Genomic DNA, 25839 nt, shown 5'->3' with positions numbered 1-25839 from the left:
TTAAAAACCTACAAACTCAGTAGTGCTATAGTCAACAAATCTGTGACATGCCTTGCTGATCAATTAGTCAACTAAAAAGGGACAGAGGCGTGAACAGCTGGAACAGCGTGAAAAGCTCTAACAATTCATCATTCTCATTTCCACTAGCACGGTTCACTTGGGGCCACCTTGGTGTGGAACAGTTGGGTAGGCACCCCCGGGCAAAGAGCGTTTCCATTACAATCAGCCAAGGCCGCTTTTGGGCGTGACACAGGTCTAGCAAGACACATCCAGAGACGTGACGTAGGCCAGTGCCACCAGGCGCAGGACAGCTTTAAAAACACCGGTGCTACAGGAGCATCAACACAGATTAACAGAGGCAAAACAATGAGTTTGCGGGGGTTTGGACTGGATATGCATCCACGCAGTCACTGGAGGACCCGCAGTATGCCAGTAGCAGTGTATGTAACATTTCTCACATAATAAATGAAATGCATGCAAAAAACTGACAATAAACCAAAATTTGTTTAGTGTTTACGCTAGCTTTAGCCTCATCTTACAGCACCAAAAACTTGGACTAAATGTCTTTTGTGATTCTCTGAGATCAGCCTTATGAGAGTATAATTCAGGTATAATTTAGATTTTATTTTAAGTTAATATTAGTTCTGCTGAAGTGTCGTCACTTATTCACATAGCAGAGCCCTGGACCCACAGCCGAACCTGGAGCATAGAAACACAACTTGGCTGGAGTTGCTGCTGGTTCTCCAAAGCCTGGAACCGGCTCTCGGGGGCGTGACTAGCACTGCCCCCTTTGGGGCTAGTACCTCCAGCGGTCCGCTTTGGACCCTCATCACCATAGGCCCCATACCGGCCCTATGGAAATGAGGCTTATGATCTGATCAAATATCTGACCCCAAATTTATATGCAGATAGGCAGATTAAACTCATGATTCACTCTCAGATCTTCTGCTGGCTCATTCCAGGCCTCATCTTTTCTGCTGTTTAATTGCCTAACCAACTTCAGTATTTGAGCCCGAAATAAGTCACTAAATCACAGCCTTTGTACAGAAGCAGTGGAGCAGGACTTCCAGTGTGAAACTACAGCACCTGAGAGCAGCTGCAGGAGTCGGGGGGGCCAGACCCAGGAAGGAAGTGAAAGTCCAGCCACAAAACACTAATGCTTTTGGATTTGGGTTTCTCTGTTGAAATCAAAGGGGATGTTCTCCATCTGTAGATCAAGAGTTTCAGTAGAAAGACACCTGAAATAATCTGTAACTGTCACAGTCAAATATGGAAACAAATCCATCCGCTTTAAGTAAGAAAAAAAACAACAACAGTGAAAACTGAAGTGAAACTGTCTCAGAGTTGAACCTGTCAGAACTCAAGATGGGTTCTTAGATAAACAAAGTGTACAGTAATTAGGTGTGTGATGTTAGAAAAAGCAACTATTTGATGTTGTGATGCTTGGTCATGGTGTTAGTAATCGTTAAATCATAATGTTTCTTCTTAATCGTTGAACTCAAATTAGATTAGAAAAAAATAATAATCTGTAGAAAATTGAATGTGCCTTTGTAATGGACCATAGACAGCAGTTTGAGCAGTTTCTGATGTGTTGCCTTTCACTGGCAGTTTATGATCTGTGAGTTCAGGTTCAGTCTGAAGGTGAGACGAGCGGCCGCCAAATACCAGTTTAACCCCGACTGCATCACAACACCAGGGCTATCTAAAGAAAAGGACCAGACCAGAGAGTCTGTGGCTTTATATCCAAAAGGTAAAGAGCTGGGCAGACAGGTTCTGCAGAGGAACAAAATCATTATAAAAGCTATTCAACTTGATGCTTCCAGTGAAAGGGTCAACATTGTGTAAATAAAATAAAATCATGCTGTTCTGTGTGGTAGATAATGTAACTGACCTTTGTCTCATAGGTCATAGAGTTCAGACGCTCCTCTCTGACCACTGACTTTCCACTGTGGAATGAGTCTGCAGCACTTTCTCAGTGGAATTCAGGCACTATGATTAAATAACACATTGAACAAGAGAAATCAATAATAAAGGACAAATGGTTTCAAAAGCATGTGATAGAGCGGAATAAGAAGGTTGCAGGTTCGACTCCTAAGCCTAGACAACCTGGAGCTCGAGAAGACTCCCTGAGTGCTGTACTGCAGCAGCTCACTACACCTAGCAGGTTGTTCCAACGGCACAGATTTCAGGGTTTCCCATTGATTTCCTTCAGTCTGTGGTAGCACATACACTTTCTATATTAATAATGCTGTTTCATACGATTTGTGGAATGTAAAATGCACTTATTGCCTACATTTCATATTTAAGCAGTCTTTTTTTAATAGTACATTAATGACAACATAATAAGCAAAAAAGTGAGATTTTCTCATGCCAATGTATAGGTCAGGTTCTTTTTAGACTATGGGGGAAAAAATTTGGACGATGAGGGCCACCATAGTCTCCTCCGTCAATGGAAAACACTGGATTTAAATCAACCGTTCAAATCCATTAAAATAAATAAAATCCATTGAATGAATTTCCCTCACGTGGGGACTAATACAAGTATAAAAAAGCAAATGGAAAAAAATACTATAAATTATCCATGAAGTCAGGAAATCCAGTAGAAAAACTGGAATTTTGTAACTACTTAGAATTTGTGGGGACTTAAAGTACTTTTATTTATGATAGGACTTAAAAGAAATCACATTTTAAACTATGACAAAAAATGCAAGCATTCCAGGCTCTAACAATGAAAATATGCAGACAATCAAAAGAGGTATCAGTAAGATTAAGAAGGCAAAGCAGCTTGCACCAAAGACATGACTACATCCATATGAATGTAGCATCATTTTTCTCTTATGTTTTAGCAAATCACTTTTTACTAAACAAGGGGATTCCCTCTCTGAAATAATGCTTTTTCCACATGCCAAAAACAGAGTAAGGCCCAACACCCCTCCGACAAGTATATACCCTTTGAAATAACACAATCCTATAATTCACGTATGAAGTGATATGATTACAATGAAAAGGGCCCATTTCTGCTTGTCCTAAATATCCTCTTCGGTTTTAGGTGAGCGGGTCATTTTTGGCACAAGAGCTCCATGAATTAGCTCAGAGCTAACTGTGGCTCAGGCGCCACAATTTTTATAATGCACAAAAAATTAAAACACAAATAAACATTTGACGAAGAACTACTGTAGAAAAACATGCCACATTTAAAGTACGAGCGGTAATATTGAGAAAAACACACCTAAAAACAGCGAGCAGTGCTAAAATAAGCGAACGGTTAGTAGCGGTGGTTGCTCTCGGCCCTGTGTCCTTTAGCCGAATGCTAACAAACAAGCTAATACCATCTGAACCACTCGATGTCTACTCAATGCAATAACAGCGACATGCAAAGAAGCAGGTGTTGTGCACAGAAATACCCATAGATTGTGTAACAGTGTGAAATACTCGCGTATTTGTGACATTTTATCACCCAGACACCGAGGCCCGTCGTGGCCCGCTATACAGCTAACGAGTTCCATTATCGGACGCTGTGTTGCTCTCTAGATTTCACAATTCCCTCTACAACTTTGTCACAGTTCTGGACACAATACAGCCATTATACGTGACTATCTGGCATTGTGAAACACATAGCGACATGATAATTGTTATGTAGTATTTACCGCATGACTATTTTTTATTAACGAAGATCTAGCAGCCCATTTGCAAAGTGATAATACTTGTCTCCAACGCAGCGCCACCAACCGCTCCAGGCAAGCCATGAATGAACCCATTATCGGACACGATCGTGGGATTTTCACATTGTACGCCACTTTTATGCAAATATAAAACATTTTTTTACATGTACTTACTCACTACGCCAAAAAGGTCAATTCGCACTTCGCACTTGCAAAAAAGACAGATACAGAAATAAAATGTTACAAATATTTTCCCAAATCACAGCCGTAAAGCCAGATTTTACACGTTAGAAGATGTTTTTGTTCAAACACATATCAACTCAACCAAAGGGATGTTTTGTCAGTAATACAGGATATATACCGTTATTTATACAAAGACAGAACTTGAATGGATTTCGCTGCAATAAAGTGATGTTATTCTTCATCAAAATGTGAGACAATTCATGAAAACATTCTAAACATTTCTAGAATCTGTGTTTTAGTAAAATAATACTGGAATAAAACGCTAGCTTGACCAGACGTTAATTCTAACTATTACCTTGAACAAAATCTAAGGTAAATGTATTACAATGAGAGAAAAACTGAAATAAGATGTGATTTAGTAGAAAAAACTAAGTAGACTGAGTTTTTTCTGCAATAGTTCAATAAAATACGGTTGTTTAATAAAAGAAAATATTAGTTTAAACGTTGGGGCCAGTTACTATGGTTACTATGGAATGATGTTGTTACGTTAAGATCCAAAAGGCTAAATGACATAATTCACAGTTTTAGATTAAATATAGACCAGAAGTCAAAACATCTTTAAAATTATAGTTATTTTAGTCATCAGTCACCGGTATTGCTCAGTAACAGTTAAATTATGTAACTGGTCATTCATTGAGGTCTTTCCCCCACTCAAGTTAAGCAAGAGTTCAGAGTTTTTTGCGCTACTACAGAGAGGTAGTTAGGCACAAAAGTACACTTAATAAATGCATATTTAGTCATTTACATTGTCTTACTATTAACCAAAACAAGTCACATAATTGAAATCAGTGTTATAATGGATAATTTCATGTTTAGGAGCTATACAAGACCAAAATAAATCAAAGTTCAAGCAGAAGTTAGCCTTGTTTCAATGCTATAGAATTGGATATAAAAATACCCGGATTTACAGTATGTTGTGTTGTTTGTTGTACTGCACTTGTTTGCTTCAAGTAGTCACTAAATGGCCACCAACTATCTTCCACAGTGATACAACTAGATATTTAAACGTATCCAGTCGGTTGTAGTGGTTAAATGTAATGAATTATAATGTCTTTACGCCCCCTTGTCCGATAATGGAAGCATATCCCTTAGCTCCCCGGTCTCTGCAGACAAAGGCAACACTAGCCTGCTAAGCTAACCCGCGTTTGAAAAACATACAGCTCCTAATCCACTAAGAATAGCAACCATACCTCGGCTACTTACCCCGTTAGAAATCCCTATCCGACCAACATTCATGTGCACTCCATAGGTTATAATAATCCAGGTAAAAACTGTTTATAAAAAGATCCAGAAGAGGAGAGTTGAACGGTGCAAGCTGCAAGTCAACGTGCTCCCAGTTCACTAGAGCGCAGCCATCATCGCCATCACACGGTCGGATCTACGGGAAAACTGGCAAAACAAGCGACAAACATCAAATCCCCGCGTCCATTCACCGCCTCCGGGTTCAACTACAGCGCGTATTAGTGTGTCAAAACTGGAGGTAGCATCCCATGAGTTGTTAAAAGAGCGATATCCTTGTTTGGAGAGGCGCAGACGGCTACATGGACAGACAAACAGGGAGATCCGTGAAGGCTAAATGGCGAGCAAAACCCGGAGACTGGAGTTATGGAGTCACTGGATCCGGAGTCAGGAGCGCACTGGACTGGAGTCAGACGGAGGAAGCAGAGGGAGGAAAGAAACAGGGGTCTGCTCTTACATCACAGCGAGGGGACGGGTCAGGTCAGTTTATCTGGGAGTGGGAAGCTTCTGTGATGGAGCCTACGGGATCTGAATTAGCATAATAATACGTCATCCATCGTAGGGTTGGTAAAAGGAGACATATTGCGCTTTTTCCAGGTATTTAATGTTAAACTATGACTTACATAGATCATTATTTTACATTCTGTTAATTATAAAAAGCAATATTGATGTAAAATGTCTTAATGATAGAAACAGGTGCATTGACGTCCTGTTTGGAACTGCAGATAATGATTTTATTGTAGCAAGCAGAAAACGTTTCTGTTTCTGTGTTTTTATTGTTGAAAAATTGCTTTTCAATATCTTTTTAAACTGTATATGCATGACCTGGAGTCAGAATTCTTTTGAATGATTGCAACTAAGTACAGATGGAGATAGGGGGTAGGTGAAAATACAATTTTTCAGAGCACTGAAGCCTCAAAAGCAGGACAATGGATTACTCCAAAATGCATGAATCAAATATAAGTTTGAGGAAGCTAATGGTGAGAGTACAACGTTATAACAGGGTTAAAAGCTCCTGAATGTCGATTTTACATAATATGTCCAATGAAATCACAATACAACAAATCAAAACATAAATAATCTCAAATAATCATCATAAAATGAACATTAAAGGGGAAAGGTGCAGAATAAAACCATTTCAGTCATATGCACAGATAAACAGAACTGTTTTGAGCCTGGATTTAAACATTGTCAAAGTAGAGGCCTGTCTCACATCTTCAGGAAGACTGTTCCAGGTTTTAGATGCATAAAACTGAAACGCTGATTCCCCATGTTTAGTCCTGACTCTGGGCACCAGCAGGAGGCCGGTCCCTGAAGTCCTCAGAGTGTGAGATGGTTCATGTGGCTCTAACATGTGGGAGATGTTCTTTGGTGCTGGTCCATGGAGAGACTTGTTCACAAGCAGAGCTGCTTTAAAGTCTATTCTCTGAGCCACAGGAGCCAGTTCAGAGACCTGAGCACAGGACTTAACGCTCTTTGGAGAGGCCAGTGAGCAGGCTGTTACAATACTCTAACCTACTGGAGAGAAATGCATGAATAAGTCTCTCCAAGTCAGGTTTTGTACAATGTTTTTAAGGTGGTAAAAAGCTGCAGATGTTACTGATTTGATGTGGCTGTTAAAGTTCAAGTCTGAATCCATTATTACCCTGAGATTTCTAGCCTGATTTGAAGGTTTTAGAGAGAGAGACTGGAGGTGACTGCTGACACTTTCTCTATGTTTCTGTGGGTCAAAGATGATGACTTCAGTCTTGTCTGAGTTTATCTGGAGAAAGTTGTTTTGCATCCACCCACTGATCTGTTGGATGCAGTGACAGAGTGAATCCACTGGTTCATATTCACCTGCTGCAGTGAGACATAGATCTGAGTGTTGTCTGCATAGTTGTGGTAGGACACATTATTGCTGTGTATTAACTGGCCAAATGGCTGCATGATTTAATTAGTTTAATAGCCTTTATTCTGGTTGCAATTGTGCAATGCTTCTAAATGAGTAAACTATCCTTCTTATACTTATTCTACCACTGAACCACGACTCTAAATAGCCTGTTAAGAGTGTATTAGTATATACTATGATTTCTTGGATAGGCTCTGTGCTATATTAAAACATTATATGTTCCACTAGTAAAGAAAATCTCAGGAGTTGCTTTCTATGTTATGTTGCGCAACTCCACAGACAGCCTCAAGAGGGCAATGACGGATAATATTTGTGCCTCATCTCACCCAGAATGACTATTGTTTGTTCATTTGAGCAATACCAGAAAAGATAATGAAGCAAATGTAAATGTCTATACAGATAAAAAGAACAAAAAAGAGACACAACACAATTAGTGTTTTGTTACTCAATCTGAATAATAATTGTAAAATCGGTTAAGTCTGATTCCAAACCAATGTAAAATTCACACAATTTTATCTCTCAACAATTACATTTCCAATAACATTTCTTAATTCTGACCACAATCCAACGCGTTAAAACCAGCGCTACAGTTTTACAGGTGCTAAAATATCCTGTTCAGTAATAATTAATGTGAACTTTATCTGTTTGCATTCAGATACAGAGGGGTTCATCGCCATGGAGACGACCCCCGCACTCCAAAACAAGCTTCATTCATTGATAAAAGGACATTCAATTGAGATATTTTGGCACAAGGGGATTCAGACTGTCTGTAGAGGAGACAGAGGAGAACAATGCATCGCTCATACCAGCCCCTTAAACCTGTCACAAACCGATACCTCCAACAGAAATGGGACCAGGAGAATTTCGACTACCATCGCAAGAAGGTCAGAGGGAGAAGTTTATTACAATCTTTTTTCAAGGTTTTACATTTTGGTGATGTTTATGATTTTATTTCCTGGTTGGACATGTGACAGATGACATGAGTAGAGGTAATTCCATCACTGTAATGTTCACAACAGCGTGTGTCTAAATTGCAAAATAGTGATAAATGGACTGATAAAAATAATGACACTTTTATTTTGTTAAATGGTTTAAACCGTCAGAAAATGTGCTTTGGGTGTAATTTTCTGTGTTAATGACATAGGTTGAAAGTAGAAACATTATGTTTTCAAACTCAGCTCTACTTCCTGTATTCTTGTACTTCTCTTCTCAACTTAAATTCCCCAAACTGCCACTTAACTGATGTAAAAGTCTGATAAATATTTACCACAAGTACCATCCCACCAAACCAACTCAAACCATGAAAACCTGTCACATGCATTTTGAGGCAATATAAGTGCTGAAGTAGTACCAGAAAGCTATTAATAACATTTCATTCTCAGGTGATGTCAGCTCTACCCGCGGTGGACACTAAAGGGTCCAAAACCCCCAGCCACGTGCAACTCAAGCTCAAGAAACTGCAGGTAAAACATACAAAAAATATGTGTAAGCAGATATTTTAAAATTATTCAAAATTAGACTAACCATGTGTAATCCAAAAATGCCATAATTCAGCTAAATCAGCTCATTCAGGTGCACTATATAACTTTTATAGTAGGGGGTCTGCAAAAAGCTGGTGTCCATGGAGATTACTTTGCCTGGAATGTTCAGTAATATGGTATTAAAGATGATGTTTTTTTATTACATTTTTTCAGAGCTCAAAATGCCTTGGAAAGCATGCATTCTTATATTATGATTACTTCGGCTGTCGGCTTCCAGACAGTATGAAATTGTCTGTAGATTTAAATAATTTTACTAGAAATTTGAAGTACATTTTAGATAATCAAATGTGTCCACACCAGTTTAGTCAATTTGTATTGTTCTGTCTCACTGTAAAATCCTGCACATAATTGATTTTTTAATTGGTTTGGACAGTTAGAAAGATACTGTATTGGACATGGGGACATTTATTGTATTTTACTGCTAATGGCAATGATAAACTGTGTATTTTAATGTGTGTTCACCTGCCCAGGGACGGCACATGGAAAGGAGCAGTAGCTAAATCTGGAACAAATCATCTTTTTTTTTTTTTTTTTTTTTTGTAAGATTAATGAATTTGTACGTGGTCCCTGACAAATAAAGAATAAAAAAGAAAGAAAGTTATATTTTCAGGTAAAAAATAAATATTGTGTGGATCTTAAAATAGTCACTTGAATCATAAAGGCTCATTTATGCTCCATTTTCATACATAATCTCGTCTCTGCGTTACAAAAGTTTAACATTGGAGACGTGTGTTTTTCATAGCTTGTGTGTATGTGTGTAGCTTCAGGATGAGCGTCTTACCATCATCGACAGAGACAACCGGTTACTGGCCTCCAGACTGGCCTCCATCGTCTGCTCCAGGGGCCTGGTAGACCACTGCAACCACTACCACATCAAGAGGTGAAGTCAACACTGTGTCTGTGCTCTGTTCTCATGACAAGAAGGGAATTAGGAATGAGGTAGGGTAAAAAAATAAATAAATAAAAAATAGAAATAAGGACAATTTTTGACCTTCCCTGAACAGTTTTGGTATGTCCTTTCTCGATTTATATCAGAACTAGTACGACCACATAGTAATATTAATGAAACAAGTATTTATGGAATTTAGTTGATATTAAGATTGCCAAAAGTATTCTCACCCGGACACTAATCAATACTAAAAAATATATATATACTCATTTAAAAATTACACAAATAACCAAACCTTTCCTGAATTATTATTATTTTATGTTCCAAATTACATTCAAAAACTTTTCAAATTGTCATTGTGGTATCAAAATCTTTATTGAGTATTTTTCATAGTATCAAAATAGTAGTAATAGTAAATAGTATCTTTGATTTTAGTATTTTAATATAACCGTAGTGAAGACGAGAGTTGCAGGTGTCATTTCAACCACATTTGACTCTTCAGTTGTTCTACTGTTTTGAATGGTTTATTTATGATATTGGCAATACCACTTTTCATTAATCGATCAATCTATTAACCATTCTAAAACCCAAATGAGAGACCCAGAGGAGGATGGACAAGCGAGGGTCAGATGGAGCGGTGGATTCACAGCAGTCCCTCCGCTGAGTCAACCTTTTCAGACTCATGATTGAAGTCCACATTGTCTTCTCTGTCTGAATCCAGAGTTTAATAATGTATGTGAACAGCTCTGCTCATTATGCGTTGAATTATAAATGGAGATGTGAGATATGTTTCATTAGTATTTACCTGGAGGAGGGTCCCATGGCTCGCTCAAAGCACAATGGGCTTCTTTTTTAATCAGTTATGTAAATGTTAGCAGAGTAGCCAAAAGTGTAATAAAAAAAAGTGTGCTGTTACGTCGAAATAGTATCACTCAAGTAAGTAGTTAGGGTTTGAGAAATGACCCTAATAAGAGTAAAAAAGTAGCTATGGAAACAACAAACCATATAAGAGCGATTGTAAGAAACACAAATGTTGAAGTCATTTAATATTGTCAACATAAAACTTTTGTGACTTACTTACAGTGGGAAGAGAAACCAAAACCTTTCCTCGGCTTCTGCGTGAGGTCCAAACCCTATATGAAACCCTGCTAAAGGAACACATTCAAAAATAAAAAAACAAAACTAAATATTGACCCTAAATAAAAATGTAATCTTTTTAAATTTCTAAATTTAATTCTTTGCGTTAATTCGACAGAAAAAGGTGGCATATTTGATTGTGTGTTGTTTATTTGTTGTCTGATGAGCCTGATTGCATAAGGGAAAAGTTTGAAGTTGTTCTAAATACTGTGAGATGGTTGTCATAAGCTGCCCCGGGCCTGTCTGACTGAAGTGTGGCTGCCTCTCTGTTCCCTTCTCCTCCACACTCACACAGTATATTCAGTACAGAGGACTCTGTTTGCTCTTGTCCTCAGCCTGAATGCAGACCGCCGCAGACAGGAGCTGCAGATCGTGGGGAGGCAGAATCTGGACATTTATCGGCGTCTCTCGTCTCGTCAGTCGGAGTACAGGAGGCAGGTGTGGCTTCAGGACTGGGAGAGGACCAGCAGGCTTAGAGAGGACATCTCCAGATACCCCCCACTGTCCCGGGACAAGCAGGTCAGAAACATGCCACTGGAAAAAAAAGAGGCTATACATTCATTCATGACCACACAAAAACGTTTGGAATTTGCTGTTGGTGAAGAACTTCAAACTGAGCTCAGCTTTGCCTGGTCAATCCCTGCTACTTTTTGTTCATTTTCAGTAGCCAGTAACCAGATAATTAGAGACAACAATCCAGCCACATTTGACGGATGTGTTGTTTTTTCTGTAGCTTCTTTACATAATATAAGAAAAATGTATTGCATCATTAACATTTTCAAAAAACAAATAAGGCATTTGATGTGTAAAAATGCCCAGTATTGCAAATATTTTAGTGATATATTAGTTACTTAGAAACTACAGGCTGTTATAATTATAAAGAAAATATCACAATGTGATGTGAGTATTCGTGTTGTTTTCCAGAGGAGCCAGAGGAAGGTGAAATTTGCTGCAGAGAATGGGCAGTCTGTGAGCAGCATCAGCACAGACACATGAGACCAACAAGACTAAGTTTAATCAAAAGTATATTTGCTTACTTCTTTAATTTATCTGTTCAATTACATATGTTAACAAAAAATCAGACATGTTCAGAGATGGGATTTTTTGGAATTACAAACATGTATAACATCTAGAAACCACCAGGGGGCAGTAAACCCATGTATTTTAAATAATGTGATTTTCTTACCAAAGATTGCAAGTTAATATAACTGCCAGAACAGCTTGATTGATTTATTTATTGATTGATTGGTTCAAAGTTAGTTAAGTCAGTGATTAATTTATTTTACAAAAAACACAATAAATGTATTTGTAGATTTTGACCATTCACTTTCAATGGTAATTTCTGTCATTTCAACAGTATTTCCAGTTAGATTCATTTCAAGTGAAAACAAATATTATTTAATCTTATTGGCTAATATTTTATTTTCTGTTTTTAAGTGGAATATGCATTTGCACATTTCTTCTTAACTAGTCAAAATGTGCTGAAATAAGGACACTCTTAATTCAAGCTGTTTTATCTTAAGAATGCTCCTTGCCTGGATAAATTGCATTGTGTAACCCATTGTAATATTATTCTGTCTAAACTCCAGCCTCTGGGTAGACGGGTACATTCTTCAGTAGATTCTTTGTTGTTAATGAAGTGAAAAGTCATAAACGAGACACAAGACCCGTCCTAATTGTGTTGTTGTCCATAAACTGTGTGCTCCCTGCTCTTTCATGTTGAACAAAAACAGTTTTTATCATAATTACGGTTCATATAAGTTCTGGAGAGGTGCCAGAGGAGCAGCCCAGGCCAGAGCTGCAGACGCTGGCTAAACGCTCCCACATGTACCCCCTTTCTCCCCCTGTGTCCCCCCATCTCTGCCCCGGGACAGGAACAGGGCTTTTCCATCTCACAAGACACACATATTTTACAACTACTACTACTATACTACCACTACCACCTCTACTACTACCACTACTCCCACTTCCCAATGTCCAATTTAGTCTGATCTCTGAAGCTAAATAAAAGGTTTGGGCCTGGTTAGTACATGGATGGGAGACCTCAGTACTAGGTGCCACAGTGGAGCAGCAGTGGCTCTAATGGAAACTGTTGTTGTGTCCTTAGGCAAGACACTTCACCCACATTGTTCACTGGATAAAACGTGTTTGAGTGTCCAAAAAAGTGCTATATAAATCAAATGGATCACTATAATTTACTCTTACCACTACTGGGCTACTTCTACAGACCTTTAGTTATTTTCCATACATTAATATATAGTATACATAAAAGAATGTGGCTATATCCAAAAGTAGTTAAAGCTTATGACTAATATGGGAATTTCTTAGTTCCATTACCCAATTCCAAAATAGCCGACTGTCCCTTCAAAAAAAGCCTCTCATCATGGTTCACACCCAAAGACACGAGACACATTCAACTCTGCAAACTGCATTAATCCCATTTTCATGTTTGGACTGATTCACGGCCTTGTCTTCAGACCGCGGTGGTTACGTAGATTTAGTATTTTTGGTTTTTATTCATCTTGCAGCTTCAGTGACCTCAGCTTTATTGTTATGGTTTTGTTTTTGTTCTGTTTGTTCTCTATTAAAAATATATGAGGATTTCATAGCTAAGTAAACGCGTACGGCTCAGAGGAGAGTGGACGGTAATGTGTGGGTAAGTCATTCTCAACGCACAACAGTTTCGTTTTTTTACAAGAAATATCTTATATGGCACAGTGTTTGTACATTACTCACAGCAAGAAGGTCCCATGTTTGATTTCCAGGTGAGCTCATTCTGTGTTGAGTTAAGCTACATCTGCAGTGTCTAGATCAGGGGGTCAAACTCATTTTCACAAAGGGCCACATCAACAAAATGGTTGCTCTCAAAAGGCCAGATGTAACTGTAAGATAAATGTCACTACGTTTTTATCTTGTTAATTAACCGTTTCTATATTTATTACTTGTTCAAGTTACAAATATTGCATATGGATTTGCATAGATATGAAAAAATGGCTGTTTAACTGTGTATCTAATGATAAACTGACATTTTAAAACAGTCATTCATACCTTTTAATTTACTTTGTCGTGGGCCGCATTTGGCCCATGGACCTTGAGTTTGACACATGTGGTCTAGATGGTGTCCTCCAGGTACTCTATACAGGTAAGGTTACACTACTCATTTCTCCAAAACATAATTAAGACTACTCTCATCTTTTGAACTTTTTTTTGCAGTGATACAAAAGATACTCCTCACACACTGTATGCATTATGGGCATCCTAAGTATTCACCATGATGAGTTTATAAGCAAGAATAGCTCAGTTGGTAGAGTGCTTGTCCTCTGATCTCAAGGTTGACAGTTCAAATCCCACTCCTGATATAAACATTGTGTGTAGAACTCACCCACGAGCTGGTGCCGTGATTCCAGCTCCCACAGATGAATACTGTCGTTATGTCCTTGGGCAAGACACTTAATCTTCTTGTCTCCAGTTGTCCCTTGAAAGTAGAAAACTGACAATTTTTCTCAAAACAGTAGCCTAAAGCGTACAACAACTAGCATTCTAACCCACGCTTCTTGATTATCAGACACTAAAACACTTTACTGTTCGATGCAGCGTGACATATTTTAACCTTGAGAAATACATTTTGTTCAAATACATGGGAGAAAAAAAGGCTACAAAGCAGTTATAGGCTACACGTACAACCTGTATTCCCTCAGACTCCTCTTCCACCCATCTGAACTCAAAAGTCAAACATCAAGCTTCAACATTTTATCATCGGTTTTATTTGGACTTTTATGTCGCTGTTCACATATTTTTCCACTCTTCTGTCCATCTCTCCGGAGTGCAGCGTGCATGGGAGCGTTTTATTCACTGCACTTTGACACTGCGGACATCAGGGAAAGAAAGCAAAGAAAAGAAACGTAACAGGTTCGAATGATGCTGAGGTGAAGGGGAGGTTAGCTACCTGGGGTCAATACAGAACAGTGGGACATATTTGATGTATTAAAATGGTACAGCAGCTCAAGATCTAGATCCTGGCAGGTTTCTCTAGGGGCAGTGAGGGATGTATCAAATGCAGAGGAAAAATGTAGTGTTTATAGATTGGGTAAGAAACTGTCAAAGTAGCATTCCATAATATCAGTGGTTAGGATGTTATGTTGTACACAGATATTGTCTTCTTCCCATAACTGAGAGAGGGACCATGGCTCCAATCTGAAAACTACAAAGGAGCGTTTGATTTGCCCTTCACCACAGCCTTGGCACTCCGTATCCTCTCTCATTCTCTCCAACCCATTCTCTGTTCTCCTCCTGTCTCTCCTCTCTCCTCCTCTTCTCCGATCTCTCTCTCTCTCACACACCACTCCTGTCTCTCTTCTTCCCCTCTCTCTCCTCCACACGTCTCTCTCTTCTTCTCTCCCCTGATCAGTCTCTCCTCCCCTCTCTTCTCTCTTCTCTCTCTCCACCCCTCCTTTTCCCTCTCCTCTGATCTCTCTGTGCGCTCCTCAGACTTCAGACTTCATGATGGATTATAACAGAGCACTTGTTCCTCTGCTGCTGCTGTGGTCCTGCTGCCTCTGCACACGTGAGTCGAAACAAAAAGAAAACTTTGACGAACTATACGGAGACGGTGTAGCAGGTGCAGTGATATTGTGGTACTTTGTGAAGTCTCAGAGGTATTTGGTTTGGAGAAGTGGACAGGAGAAGTCACAGGTGTTGTCATGCATGGCTGGAAAAACGTACATTTTACATATATTTTAAAAACAAATTAATCTCATTTTTACTTTTGTGCTTTTGATTTTTGCTACTGTGCAAGTTCAACCAGCTAAAGTCTGTCTATTTCTAAAGTCTGTGTACATTCAGTGGAGTGTAGCTAGTGCAGAATATGTAGACAAATACATGCTTTCATATTAATTTATTTTCTGTTCTATGTTATAATGTTTCCTCCTCACAAACACACCTGGAGTTGTGTTTTGTTTCATTCACACATATTTAACACACAAACCCTGCAGATTTAGGCTTCTTCTCTTAAACAGAAAACACTCTGTTCCACCTTGTGATGTCATCATGTGGTAATACACAAAGTGCTTTACTGTGTTAATAAACTCCATACAGCTTCACTAGAATCATTTGGATAATTTCAGCCCTGGAATTGCTTCTCTCTACTAAACTAAAGGTAAAAGGTAACTGTTAACTTGAAAACTACCACTTTGTGACATCACGAGGTGCAACAGATCATTTTGAGGTTTGTAGATGTAGACAGACTTATACTAAAGCATTACTCAAACATGTGTGAATGAAACAAAACACAACTCCAGGTCTGTTTTTGAGGAGGTAACAACATTCTAACATGCATTAAAGCTCATTAGAGTCAATTTTGTGTAATAGAGGACCTTTAAACGGATACTACCATTAATACAATTTGTAGTAATAGTAAGTAGGATCATAAGAGGGGGTGGTATTAACCTGAAGCAACCAGTGCTGTAGTTGTGTCCTTGGGCGAGACACCTCACCCACCTTACCTTTATATTAATGTTGTGTTTGAGTGAGTGGTCAGTGGTGGAAATTGGCAGCCACATTTCTATCTATCTGCCCCAGGACAGGTGTGGCCAGTGACTGTATATAAGCGGAGGGTAAAGGAGCATGGGTCTCATTAACCACAATGTCAGGAATAGTCAAGATAAGAACGATTAAAACATGAAATGCAATTAATTAAAGGCGCACTATGCAACTCTTCTGGTGGATGGTCTGCCAATGTACTTCCTTTGTCTGGAATCTTTCACAGTATGGCATTAAACTTATGTATCTCCATGGCTACAAGCAAGTGACACAGCAGGTCCCGCTCACTATAAGAATACATGTTTTTCAAGGTATTTTAGAGCCTTACAAACCTGTAATTGATTAAATGCAAGATAGATATGTGTAATGCCATACTGTGGAAAATGTCAGAAAATGAGAAACGTTACACAGTAGATCTTTAAATACATAAGCAAACACATACGGTTTGATATAGTGAGTATTGTTTTATCCATTAGTAATTGAGCTGCAGTTGTTTTAAAGCCCCACATAAACCAGTGCCAACTTTCCTGCGGAGCCCTCCTGTGACTTACAAATATTTACTAAGACCCAACAGTAGCCCCTCACACACACCTCAAATAAATAAATACATAAATACTGAGTCCGAATCCACGTGTGATGCATTTAAGGACCCCAGAGTGATCGGGACTCCACATGTGCTGCGTTTAAGGACCCTCGAGGGAGGAGGAAACACGTGTGCAGTGCAGGGATCAGCCAAAACCATCACTGTTTGTTGTTGCAGTAAAATGACTGGACTTCTCCTGCTGCTAAAGATCTGAAGAGTTAAAAAAAATAAAAGCCTAAGTGAACTTTAAAGTGGACTATTAAGTGTCAAAATGAAATAATGTTTTTTAGCTCAAATGAACAAGTATGCATTGGTTTGCGTGGATTTTTACATGGCCTTTCTGATACCCTTGAGTATTTATCAGAGTAATAGTAGTATGTGTACAGTATGGGTTTAGATAGTCAAAGTACAGGTCTTAAGCTACAGGGTACAGTATATTTGTGGTAGCAGTAATACTAACGGTCACCTGGTCCAGAGTTGAGATTGACAGGTTGATTAGCCAATTAGAAAAATGCATGGTATATTAGTATCCAAACCAATATGGCGGTTTACACATAAACTGTATAAAGAAGTGGACTAAGTGAGTGTGACGTCACCCACAGCTCCAGTCAAATGAAGCTCATTGAGTATCGTAGCAACCAAAGAGCCAATCTGGAGCCAGGCTGTTGAAGGTAACGTCTCTTCCCGCCTGCACGGCTGGTTTAGCAGGGAGTGTGCGCTTAGCAATGCTGTCAGTCAAACCTGTTGCTAATACTCTCAGGAGCAACAAGACGCCTGATTTGTCTGTTAGTGAAATAAAACCCCAGGATCATGTAAAGTGGGTTAATGTGAACGTTTTAAAACCCAAAATGATGAGTCTGACAGCAGCAGTTACACAGAGAGGTGCTACAGTTTCTCAACTGAAACTGAATTGGAGCCAGAGTCGTTGGAGCTGGAAGTGCACCTATGCAAGCTAGCCAGTTATATATGTCCTATTTATATATACAGTCTATGGGTTTAGGTGTAAAAAAGAGAAAAGAATACAACAAGAAGACTGAAAAACATCTGCAGAATCAATGAGTGAAGCACAAAAACCCTAGAATCGAAGTGAGAGAAATTTGATTTAGTTCCACATGACAGACGACCAATGAGCTGCTTCGTTTTCCACACGTCACTGAAATAAACAAACTCAACTGTTTAACATAACACTGCATAAGACCTTTTCAAGCATTTCGTTTTTAAACAGTTAGCTTAAAACCAGTTGTAATACCTAACTGTGATTTTGTCTAATATATTCATACTGCTTTTTCCCAAACTACAGTCTACTTGTTAATCTCTCATCCAAATGGCTTTGTCAGTGCTCAAATGTGCCTTAACTTTTCTAGCCAAACTGTGAAAGCTAGAACTGCTGTCACACTGATCCAATCTTTGAAAAGTGGGACACTGGACAGACTTCCTGGGATAGCGTCACTCAACACTGTCTCTGATTTTGAACGTCGTTATCTCCAGATTCAAATTCTCTGCCCAAAATGACTAAACTTCGTGCGCAACATCACCTCATGAGCCAATTTTATTTTCCATGATTTACGAATTGGAAAATGATGATTTCACCTTTTTGGATGATAAACTCAAACGGTTTTATTCAAATCTGAGAAATTGTGAACATTCCTGTAAAATCTGGTAATTTCATGTGAGTAAATTTGGCAAAGGACAAAAGTGATGAGAAAATATGGGACAAATTAGGTGGTCCTTAGGTTTTTCTATCAACGTGGCTTCATTCTCAGCCAATCATTACGACGATCGGATGTGATGGTTTTGATTTAGCCACGGAAATGGGTCATGAAAAGGACCCGGAGGAGACTGGAGAGAATAAGTTTGGATTTGAGTATAAAGACACATGCGGTATTCAAACTAACTGTACTAACTGTAATGCAAAATTTCATCAAGCCTTATTAAAGATAGACTCTGCAAACTTTTCCGGTCACCTGTTTGTCTCCATGGAGATGTTATTGCTTGGCTTCGAATGTTCCACAGTACATCAGTATGGCATTGACAACATATCTATCTCACGTTCATGTCATTACAAGTGTTTTTATTGCTCAAAAATACCTTGGAAAATTCTTATCATGAGTGGAGTTGCCTCTTCACAGATCAGACCTGTAACTTGGCCTGGTGATGCCTCCTTTTTTTTTCCATATAGATATATAGGTTTAATGCTGCAATACACTATACTGCAATACATTTCAGACAAAGCAATAACATCGCCATGGAGACAAATAAGCAGCAGACTCTCTGCCAAAAAATGTTACACAGTGGACCTTTAAATCTCTTAAACTGTTTATGAAACTTTGTTTTGTCTGGGATGTTTTAGAACTTCTTGATGCATGCTTGAAAAAGCAAGTTTATTTATCTGAGTAGCCATGAGAGGGCGCAATGATCGAAGTCGTTTTAATCAAGCTAGTTTTGTTTCACAGTGAAAACTCATCCAACATGGAAACATATTACACTTATACAGAAAATCCTCTTCAGCACCGAGTCACCAGCCCTACAGCTTCCACTTTCTTGTTTGTGTCTTTAACTCTCGAGAAACAGTTAGGGTCATGACCTTTCACCTGTGTGGTTGACCCGGAGACTGGGGTTATCTGAGGTCACAAAACTGCACCCTGACCCTGACCCTGTCCAACAAAAAGAGGAAACTCTGCAGACACTTTCAGATAATACAGATGTTAATGAGTCTGTCCCATGTGAGGGCAAAATGGAGAGTAAAAGTGTATTAACAATATAGTAATACTAAGTAACAGTAGAAGTAACAGTGGAAGTAACAGTAGAAGTAACAGTGGAAGTAACAGTGTAGTGAGTTGTAGTAACCCTTTATTATTGTTAAAGCCTGGAGCACAGTAGTGGTATTAATTAGGAGTTCTCCGTGTAGTAGAGTTGTCAAAAGTTGTAATACTAATACTTTACTATTTGGAACTATTGATATTGATCAAATTGGACCTTTCCTGAGTACTTCAAGACAACATAGTAATATATTACACAAAGTAATATTACTTTGCACTGAAAATTACATCATTGTTCAAAATTTTAGTGAAAATTGTATATTGTATATCCGCAATGTTACAAGTAACACTGCGGAGCAGTTGCCATAATAGTTGTAATAGTCGATGTGACAGTAGTAGTACTCCATGTTGCTGTAGTAGTAGTACTTCAACTATAGTTCATTTGCTCTTTCATATTTGTTAAAGTACTACAAAAGTCAAAAGTAATAGTAGTAGGAGTTGAAGTCTATGTAGTACTTGTCAGTAGCAGCATATTATAATTAACGTTATCTCATTTGAAAACTACCTTGTAGTTGTAGTAACACTAGTAGTCGCAGTGGCTCAATAGAATGAACTCCCATTAACTGAAAATGCTGCTTTTACAGTTCACTCTATGGGACAAAATGGTTTTATTAGGAAAATGTTTGGCATAGCGTCTTTATTAAGCTTAAGTTACTTATATAAGTTGAATGCATTATTGTGAGTAGGCCCATTTGTAGGAAAAAAAACACTTGATGCAGTAGCTCCATCTGTTTCTGATTATTAAATTGTCTGGAAAAATCAGCTTGGCATTAACCAGTGAAAACTTTAAAAATGTGAGCGATGCGTCTGACATCCAGGTCTGTGTCTCCAGAACGACAACATACTGTAAATCAACTCTCTTCTGGATCTGATCAGACACAGAACTTTTATGTCAGATTTTTATAAACACATCATGGTTACGTCTTGAAAATACATTCTCAGTTCATTGTCAGAAGAAATCAGTTGCACTTTATAATGACTACACCTTAATTATCCTTAATAAAGCATGAAGAAAGGCTTCATTCATAACAGACAAATTGTTAAAGCGTGATTCAGGCTTAGGACGTAGTTATGTAACACCACCATTTGCACTAGTAGTAATAAGTAAGTAATAAGTAATAGTACTGCTTGTAGTTGAGGTAGTAAACGGCTCTGTGCACAAAAGCACTCTAGCTAGCTCACTGTGACTTAAAGCTAACAGTCACTTTTTGTTAAAACCAGAATCATAAAATGAACGACCTATTAAAATTCAAATTGATTAAAATAAAGACTACCCAGCAAGTTTTATTTGTACAATACTAGGTTTGTAGTGTTGTTTTATCATGTATTATGCCTCAAAATTAGCATTAGCATTAGCATTGAGACACAACAAACATCTCTCTTTCGGGGTGTCCTCCAGTAAAGTATTCATTTTAGTTGTGTAGTTTTTAACATCCACCTGCAACTCCCTTAATATTTATTCATTTTAGCGTCACTCTGCAAAAACCTCACAGAGATCAAATTAGACAGGAAGTAGTGATGCTAACAGTGAGGCTGCCAGGTGTCGTTATGCACAGAGCCTATTGGAACAAAACTGGGACTAATCCCAAAAGTAATGTTTCATAATGATGAATAATTAGGGCTGTTGCTATAACGAAAATAACAAATTAAACCAAAACATTATGCGTAGTACATCTGTGTAGTGTATTAGTAGTACTTGTAGAAGATGAGGTAGGTTTTGTCATTGTAGTGGCTGAGTTTGTAGTAGTAGTAGTAAGTGATAGTGGCAGTACTAGAGTATTGGTAAAAGCAGAAGTAGCCTTGTAGTAATAGTATAAAAAATAAGATAGGACTGTGGTATTGCTGCACTGATATGCACTGATGTCTATATTCTGTCTATTTACAGAGCCCTACAGCTACAACATTATTTAAGATCTATTTGAGCCTCAGAACCTCACATAAAATTGAGTTAAAGTTCTATTTAAATTGAAGATATTTCTCCAAAACAAACCACAGAGGAGTAACCCGACTGTGGACTCACTTTAACAACCCCACTGTGGTTTTCTGTGGTGCCAATGGAGGAGCAGCTAAAATATGTTATGTAATAAAATACAGCAGACGGAACAGGGTCAGCAGGGGGCGACAGTGGTTTGGGTGTTACAGTATTTGTCTTATAACAGGAAGATAGCTGGTTCGATTTCAGTGCAGTCTAGTGGTGCTGTTCTCGTGTCCTTGTGCAAGACACTTTAGCCACATTGCTTTTGTAGGATGGGTTTGTGAGTACTGAGATTTAACCAAGTCAGAATCAGGGGTAGATCCAAACCAGGTCTGAGCAAAGCAAGACTAAACCAGGACTAAACCAGTTCTGAATCACGACTAGACTAAACCAGCACTAAAGCAGGTCTAAATCCGGACTTAACCAGGACAGCAGAGGTCCAAACCAGGTCTGAGCAAGGCAAGACTAAACCAGGATTAAACTAGTGCAGGCTAGACTAAACCAGGTCTAAACCAGGTCAAAACCAAGTCTTAACCAAAGTGGACGAAACCAGGTCTGAACCCAGGCTACACTAAACCAGGGCTAAACCAGGTCTGAATCAAGGCTAGACTAAACCAGCACTAAAGCAGGTCTAAATCCAGATTTAACCAGGACAGCAGAGGTCCAAACCAGGTCTGAGCAAGGCTAGAATAAACCAGGTCTAAACCAGGTCAAAACCAAGTCTTAACCAAAGTGGACGAAACCAGTTCTGAACCCAGGCTACACTAAACCAGGGCTAAACCAGGTCTGAATCAAGGCTAGACTAAACCAGCATTAAAGCAGGTCTAAATCCGGATTTAACCAGGACAGCAGAGGTCCAAACCAGGTTTGAGCAAGGCTAGACTAAAAACCAGGACTGAACCAGGTCAAAACCATATCTGAACCCAAAGTGGACTAAACCAAGTCTGGACCCAAAGCGGACTGAACCAGGAATAAACCCAAACTAGAACAAAGCAGGACTTAACCGGGTCTGAACCAAGGCTAGACTAAACCAGGACTAAATCCAATTTAGACTAAACCAGGTTAAAATCAAGTTGGAGGAGGGAGAGATTCCGGGAAACATGAGGCCTAGAGGAAGACCAAAGAGGAAGATCAAAGAGGAAGACCAAAGACAACAACCAAAAAGGAAGACCAAAGAGGAAGTTAGCTGAGTGAGAGAGAGCATCCAGAGGAGAGTGCATTTTAATGCTAACACTTCCTGTTGTCAAAACAAGATTTAAAAACAACCACAAGTGAAGTTTAGATTACCCTAAAAGCCAGCATAAAACACCATCAAAGTCTGCCGTATCTCTTGGGGAAACTTCAGCATTATCGAAACAGTATGTGAGAGTGAGATGGAGCGCTCTGTGGAGTCTGGTGGAGTCTAAGTGTACAAATATAATCATATATAATATAATTAGAAACAACTCAAATGTGATGGAACATGTGGAATCAATGAGATTTAACACACAGATGGAGCACGTGTGACATAAACATGCTTGGAAAAGTAGCATGGGTTTAACATTTGCACATTTTGAAGGGTGTTTGCAGTTACTATGGCTACTCCTATATTATACTGCTACCACTATGTGCCTTAAGTGCTAGTATTATTTCTAAATAGAAGTGTCATTATTGACAGTGACCGTGGCTCAGTGGTTAGAGCACAGAGTACTGCCAACCTGAAGGTAGGATGATCTATTCCCACTTGGACCAAATTATGTCATTGTGTCCTTTGGCAAAACACCCAAACTGCTTAGTATAAAGGTGGACCGTGAATAATTGGTGAAAGCTTTGCTTCTGTCATGGCAGCTGTGGCTACAATATTAGCTTAGCACCACCGAGTGTGGAGTGAATGAATAATGACGACAGTGGAGTTACTGTGTAGCACTTTGAGAGGCGTTGACAGACCTGAAAAGTGCATTACAGTTGTAAGGCATTATCGCTATTTTTGTATTTCCCAATAACGATACCCAGACGATGTTACGGCAGTCCTGGAATATATCAAAACAACCATGCAACAAAATAATACATGCTATATATATTTAACTGTTTGATCCACAGATATAGTAATAAAAAGCCTATATTAAAACATGCATCTAATAATCACATTACACATAAACAGTACTGGACTATGAATCTGTCCCTCTATATTTTAATGTGATTGAACTGAACCTGCTCCTTAAATGAGAGTAAACCAGCAGGACGTGCACCTGTCACATGACTGTGGGAAAAGTCAGTCTGCCTCCTGCTCTTTAGTTTAACAGGGTTCATAATCTGGTCCAGTCCAACATGGAACTGCTGAGAAAATAACATCTCCTATAAGACGCTCAAACTTTCACACAGTTACAGGTCAAATCTGTGGAGAGGCAAATCCCTTTTCACACTAAGAATGTGAATGTTTTTATATTTCTTTGGATCAGACAGTTAGAATTGAATAGATGCAAGCTTAATAAGTATAATGCCATACTGTGGAACATTCATGTCAAGAATGGCAGGCCTACCACTAGAAAAGTTACTTAGTGCACATTTAAACCTGAAACCAGACATCGTTTGTACTCTAAATTAACTTTAACCATGACTTTAAGTGTAATAAACATTTGATTTCACATGGCTCCTCACCACAGTTTGAGAACCACTATAACTTTAGCCTTTGTGGTAGACCTTTCACTTTACAAAAATCTGCCAAATCCAGTGTGAAGCCTTTTTCCCATAAAACCAGACCCTACAAACGGAGTGACATATTTTTTGTAAGCGTTAAGTGAAAAGGCAGTTTCCATGTTGGCGGAGCTCACTCCTGTAGGTGTAATGTGAATGACTTGTGTGGGAATAATGTCTTTGATTGTGTATTTCAGATCTGTGCGATGGATACAACTTTGACACTAAAAACTTCCGGATCTTCCAGGGCTCTAAGGATACACAGTTTGGATACACTGTGCAACAGCATGAAGCGGGAGGAAGAAAATGGTAAGAAGCTAACATGCTTACCTGTATACTTGTACTGTCTTCATGTACTAAAGTAACATTTGCTTTGCCTTAGTCCAATGATATTGTAAAAGCAGCTGATAGGGTCAAAATGAGACTGCTGTGTGAAGTCTGTATCTAATTGTAAAGAGGTTTATTGCCCGTGAATCAGGAAGTGCGCTGTTAGCATAGTAATTCTGGTCAGTATTCCCATGGCAAGGCAATTTTGATTGTATAGCACAATTTGTACACAAAGTAGTTCAAAGTGCCGTTTGGAGCCTGGATTTAAACACCCTGATGGCAAAACTCCTCTCTGGTCTCTGAAAGTTGTGAAAAGCATTTATAAACTCATCATCATGAATAATTAAGATGCTTGGAATACGTTAGGAAAGTGAGGAATATGTTTGGACCATTGCAAACTATTGAAAATGAACTAGGTCTGTTTTTTGATGTTTTTTTAAAACAGTAGAAATATCAGGTACAGTACATTTAAGATGCATGAATGAAATGGTCATAACTTCATAACAAAAACATAATCATTATATCTTAAAACTACAGTTAAATAACACCTTCTGCTGCAGATCTAAAAATCAACAGTTAATCATGTGGTTTGTAGCATTCTTGCCTTAATAACAGTAGTAATGGAGCAAACCCTGTTTCACTAGTGACAGTGGCAAACGTTGCATTCACATACAAATTCTAAGGCTGCCGGTTCTATCTCATCTTGAATCTGTATGTATTGTGATATAACAGTGTGTTTCTGTGACTGGTGCTGGTTCAGGAAACTACAGAGGGGCAGAGTGGCAGCCTCTTCCTGTTACTCTGTCCCAGGGCAGCAGTGGCTACACTGGCTTGCCTCTAGTGAGTGTAACTAAGGAGTGAATTATTTATGAATGGAAACAAAAATAAAAATATTTTGATTGTCTAGTAAAAGGAGGCCTACAAAAACAAACTAAAATAAATTATATACTGGTAAACGGTCATGGTCACATTTTTATCACATTTTTTATCACATTTTTATATAGCGCTTTGCCACCATTAAGTCACTCAAAGTACTCTGCATCAAGGAACCACTTACCCATTCACACAGAGAAACTGGGAGTGGGGTGGGTTAAGTGTCTTTCCCAAGGACACAACGAGAGAGCTGGCATCGTGCCATGGTTGATCAGTCTGACCACTCACCCAATGATGTTTACGTCAAGAGCAGGATTCAAACCACCAACCTTCAGATAAATGGACAAAAGCTTTATCAACTGAACTACTGTCTCATATACAATTGTCCCCTTATGAAGTAAATGGACTAAGTCCACCTAAATTCCACAGTGTCCATCTGTTCTTGGGTT

At 38.7% G+C, this 25839-nt stretch overlaps 3 protein-coding genes across 3 annotated transcripts in view; 2 read left to right on the top strand and 1 right to left on the bottom strand.

The window, feature by feature from the left end:
* The window catches only part of LOC117371935 (zinc finger protein 609), a 29975-nt gene extending 24427 nt beyond the window's left edge, over positions 1–5548 (bottom strand). The window contains exon 1 of the mRNA XM_033967609.2: positions 5109–5548. The gene's annotated coding sequence lies outside the window, so the exon portion shown is untranslated. The remainder of the gene's footprint in view (positions 1–5108) is intronic.
* Positions 5549–7742: 2194 nt separating this feature from the next.
* Positions 7743–11598, top strand: si:ch211-284k5.2 (uncharacterized protein CFAP97D2). Its single transcript, XM_033968289.2, has 5 exons — positions 7743–7919; positions 8418–8498; positions 9338–9456; positions 10938–11121; positions 11527–11598. The coding sequence occupies exons 1-5, from the start codon at positions 7827–7829 to the stop codon at positions 11596–11598; spliced, it is 549 nt and encodes a 182-aa protein (XP_033824180.1). The 5' UTR covers positions 7743–7826.
* Positions 11599–15072: 3474 nt separating this feature from the next.
* The window catches only part of itga11b (integrin, alpha 11b), a 42248-nt gene continuing 31481 nt past the window's right edge, over positions 15073–25839 (top strand). Inside the window, exons 1-2 of the mRNA XM_055222506.1 lie at positions 15073–15166; positions 24388–24499. Of these exons, the coding sequence (XP_055078481.1) occupies positions 15103–15166; positions 24388–24499 (176 nt within the window). The 5' untranslated portion in view covers positions 15073–15102. The remainder of the gene's footprint in view (positions 15167–24387; positions 24500–25839) is intronic.

Source organism: Periophthalmus magnuspinnatus, chromosome 6 (genome assembly GCF_009829125.3).
Source record: "Periophthalmus magnuspinnatus isolate fPerMag1 chromosome 6, fPerMag1.2.pri, whole genome shotgun sequence".
Taxonomy (NCBI): domain Eukaryota; kingdom Metazoa; phylum Chordata; class Actinopteri; order Gobiiformes; family Gobiidae; genus Periophthalmus; species Periophthalmus magnuspinnatus.
This window is presented reverse-complemented; position numbering and strand designations above follow the sequence as displayed.

Excerpts from the sequence above, each read along its gene's own strand:
- si:ch211-284k5.2 (XM_033968289.2), top strand. The coding sequence starts at position 7,827 with ATGCATCGCTCATACCAGCCCCTTAAACCTGTCACAAACCGATACCTC. Across the intron at positions 7,920-8,417 it reads TCGACTACCATCGCAAGAAG|GTGATGTCAGCTCTACCCGC; the intron begins GTCAGAGGGAGA and ends TTTCATTCTCAG. Across the intron at positions 8,499-9,337 it reads TCAAGCTCAAGAAACTGCAG|CTTCAGGATGAGCGTCTTAC; the intron begins GTAAAACATACA and ends GTATGTGTGTAG.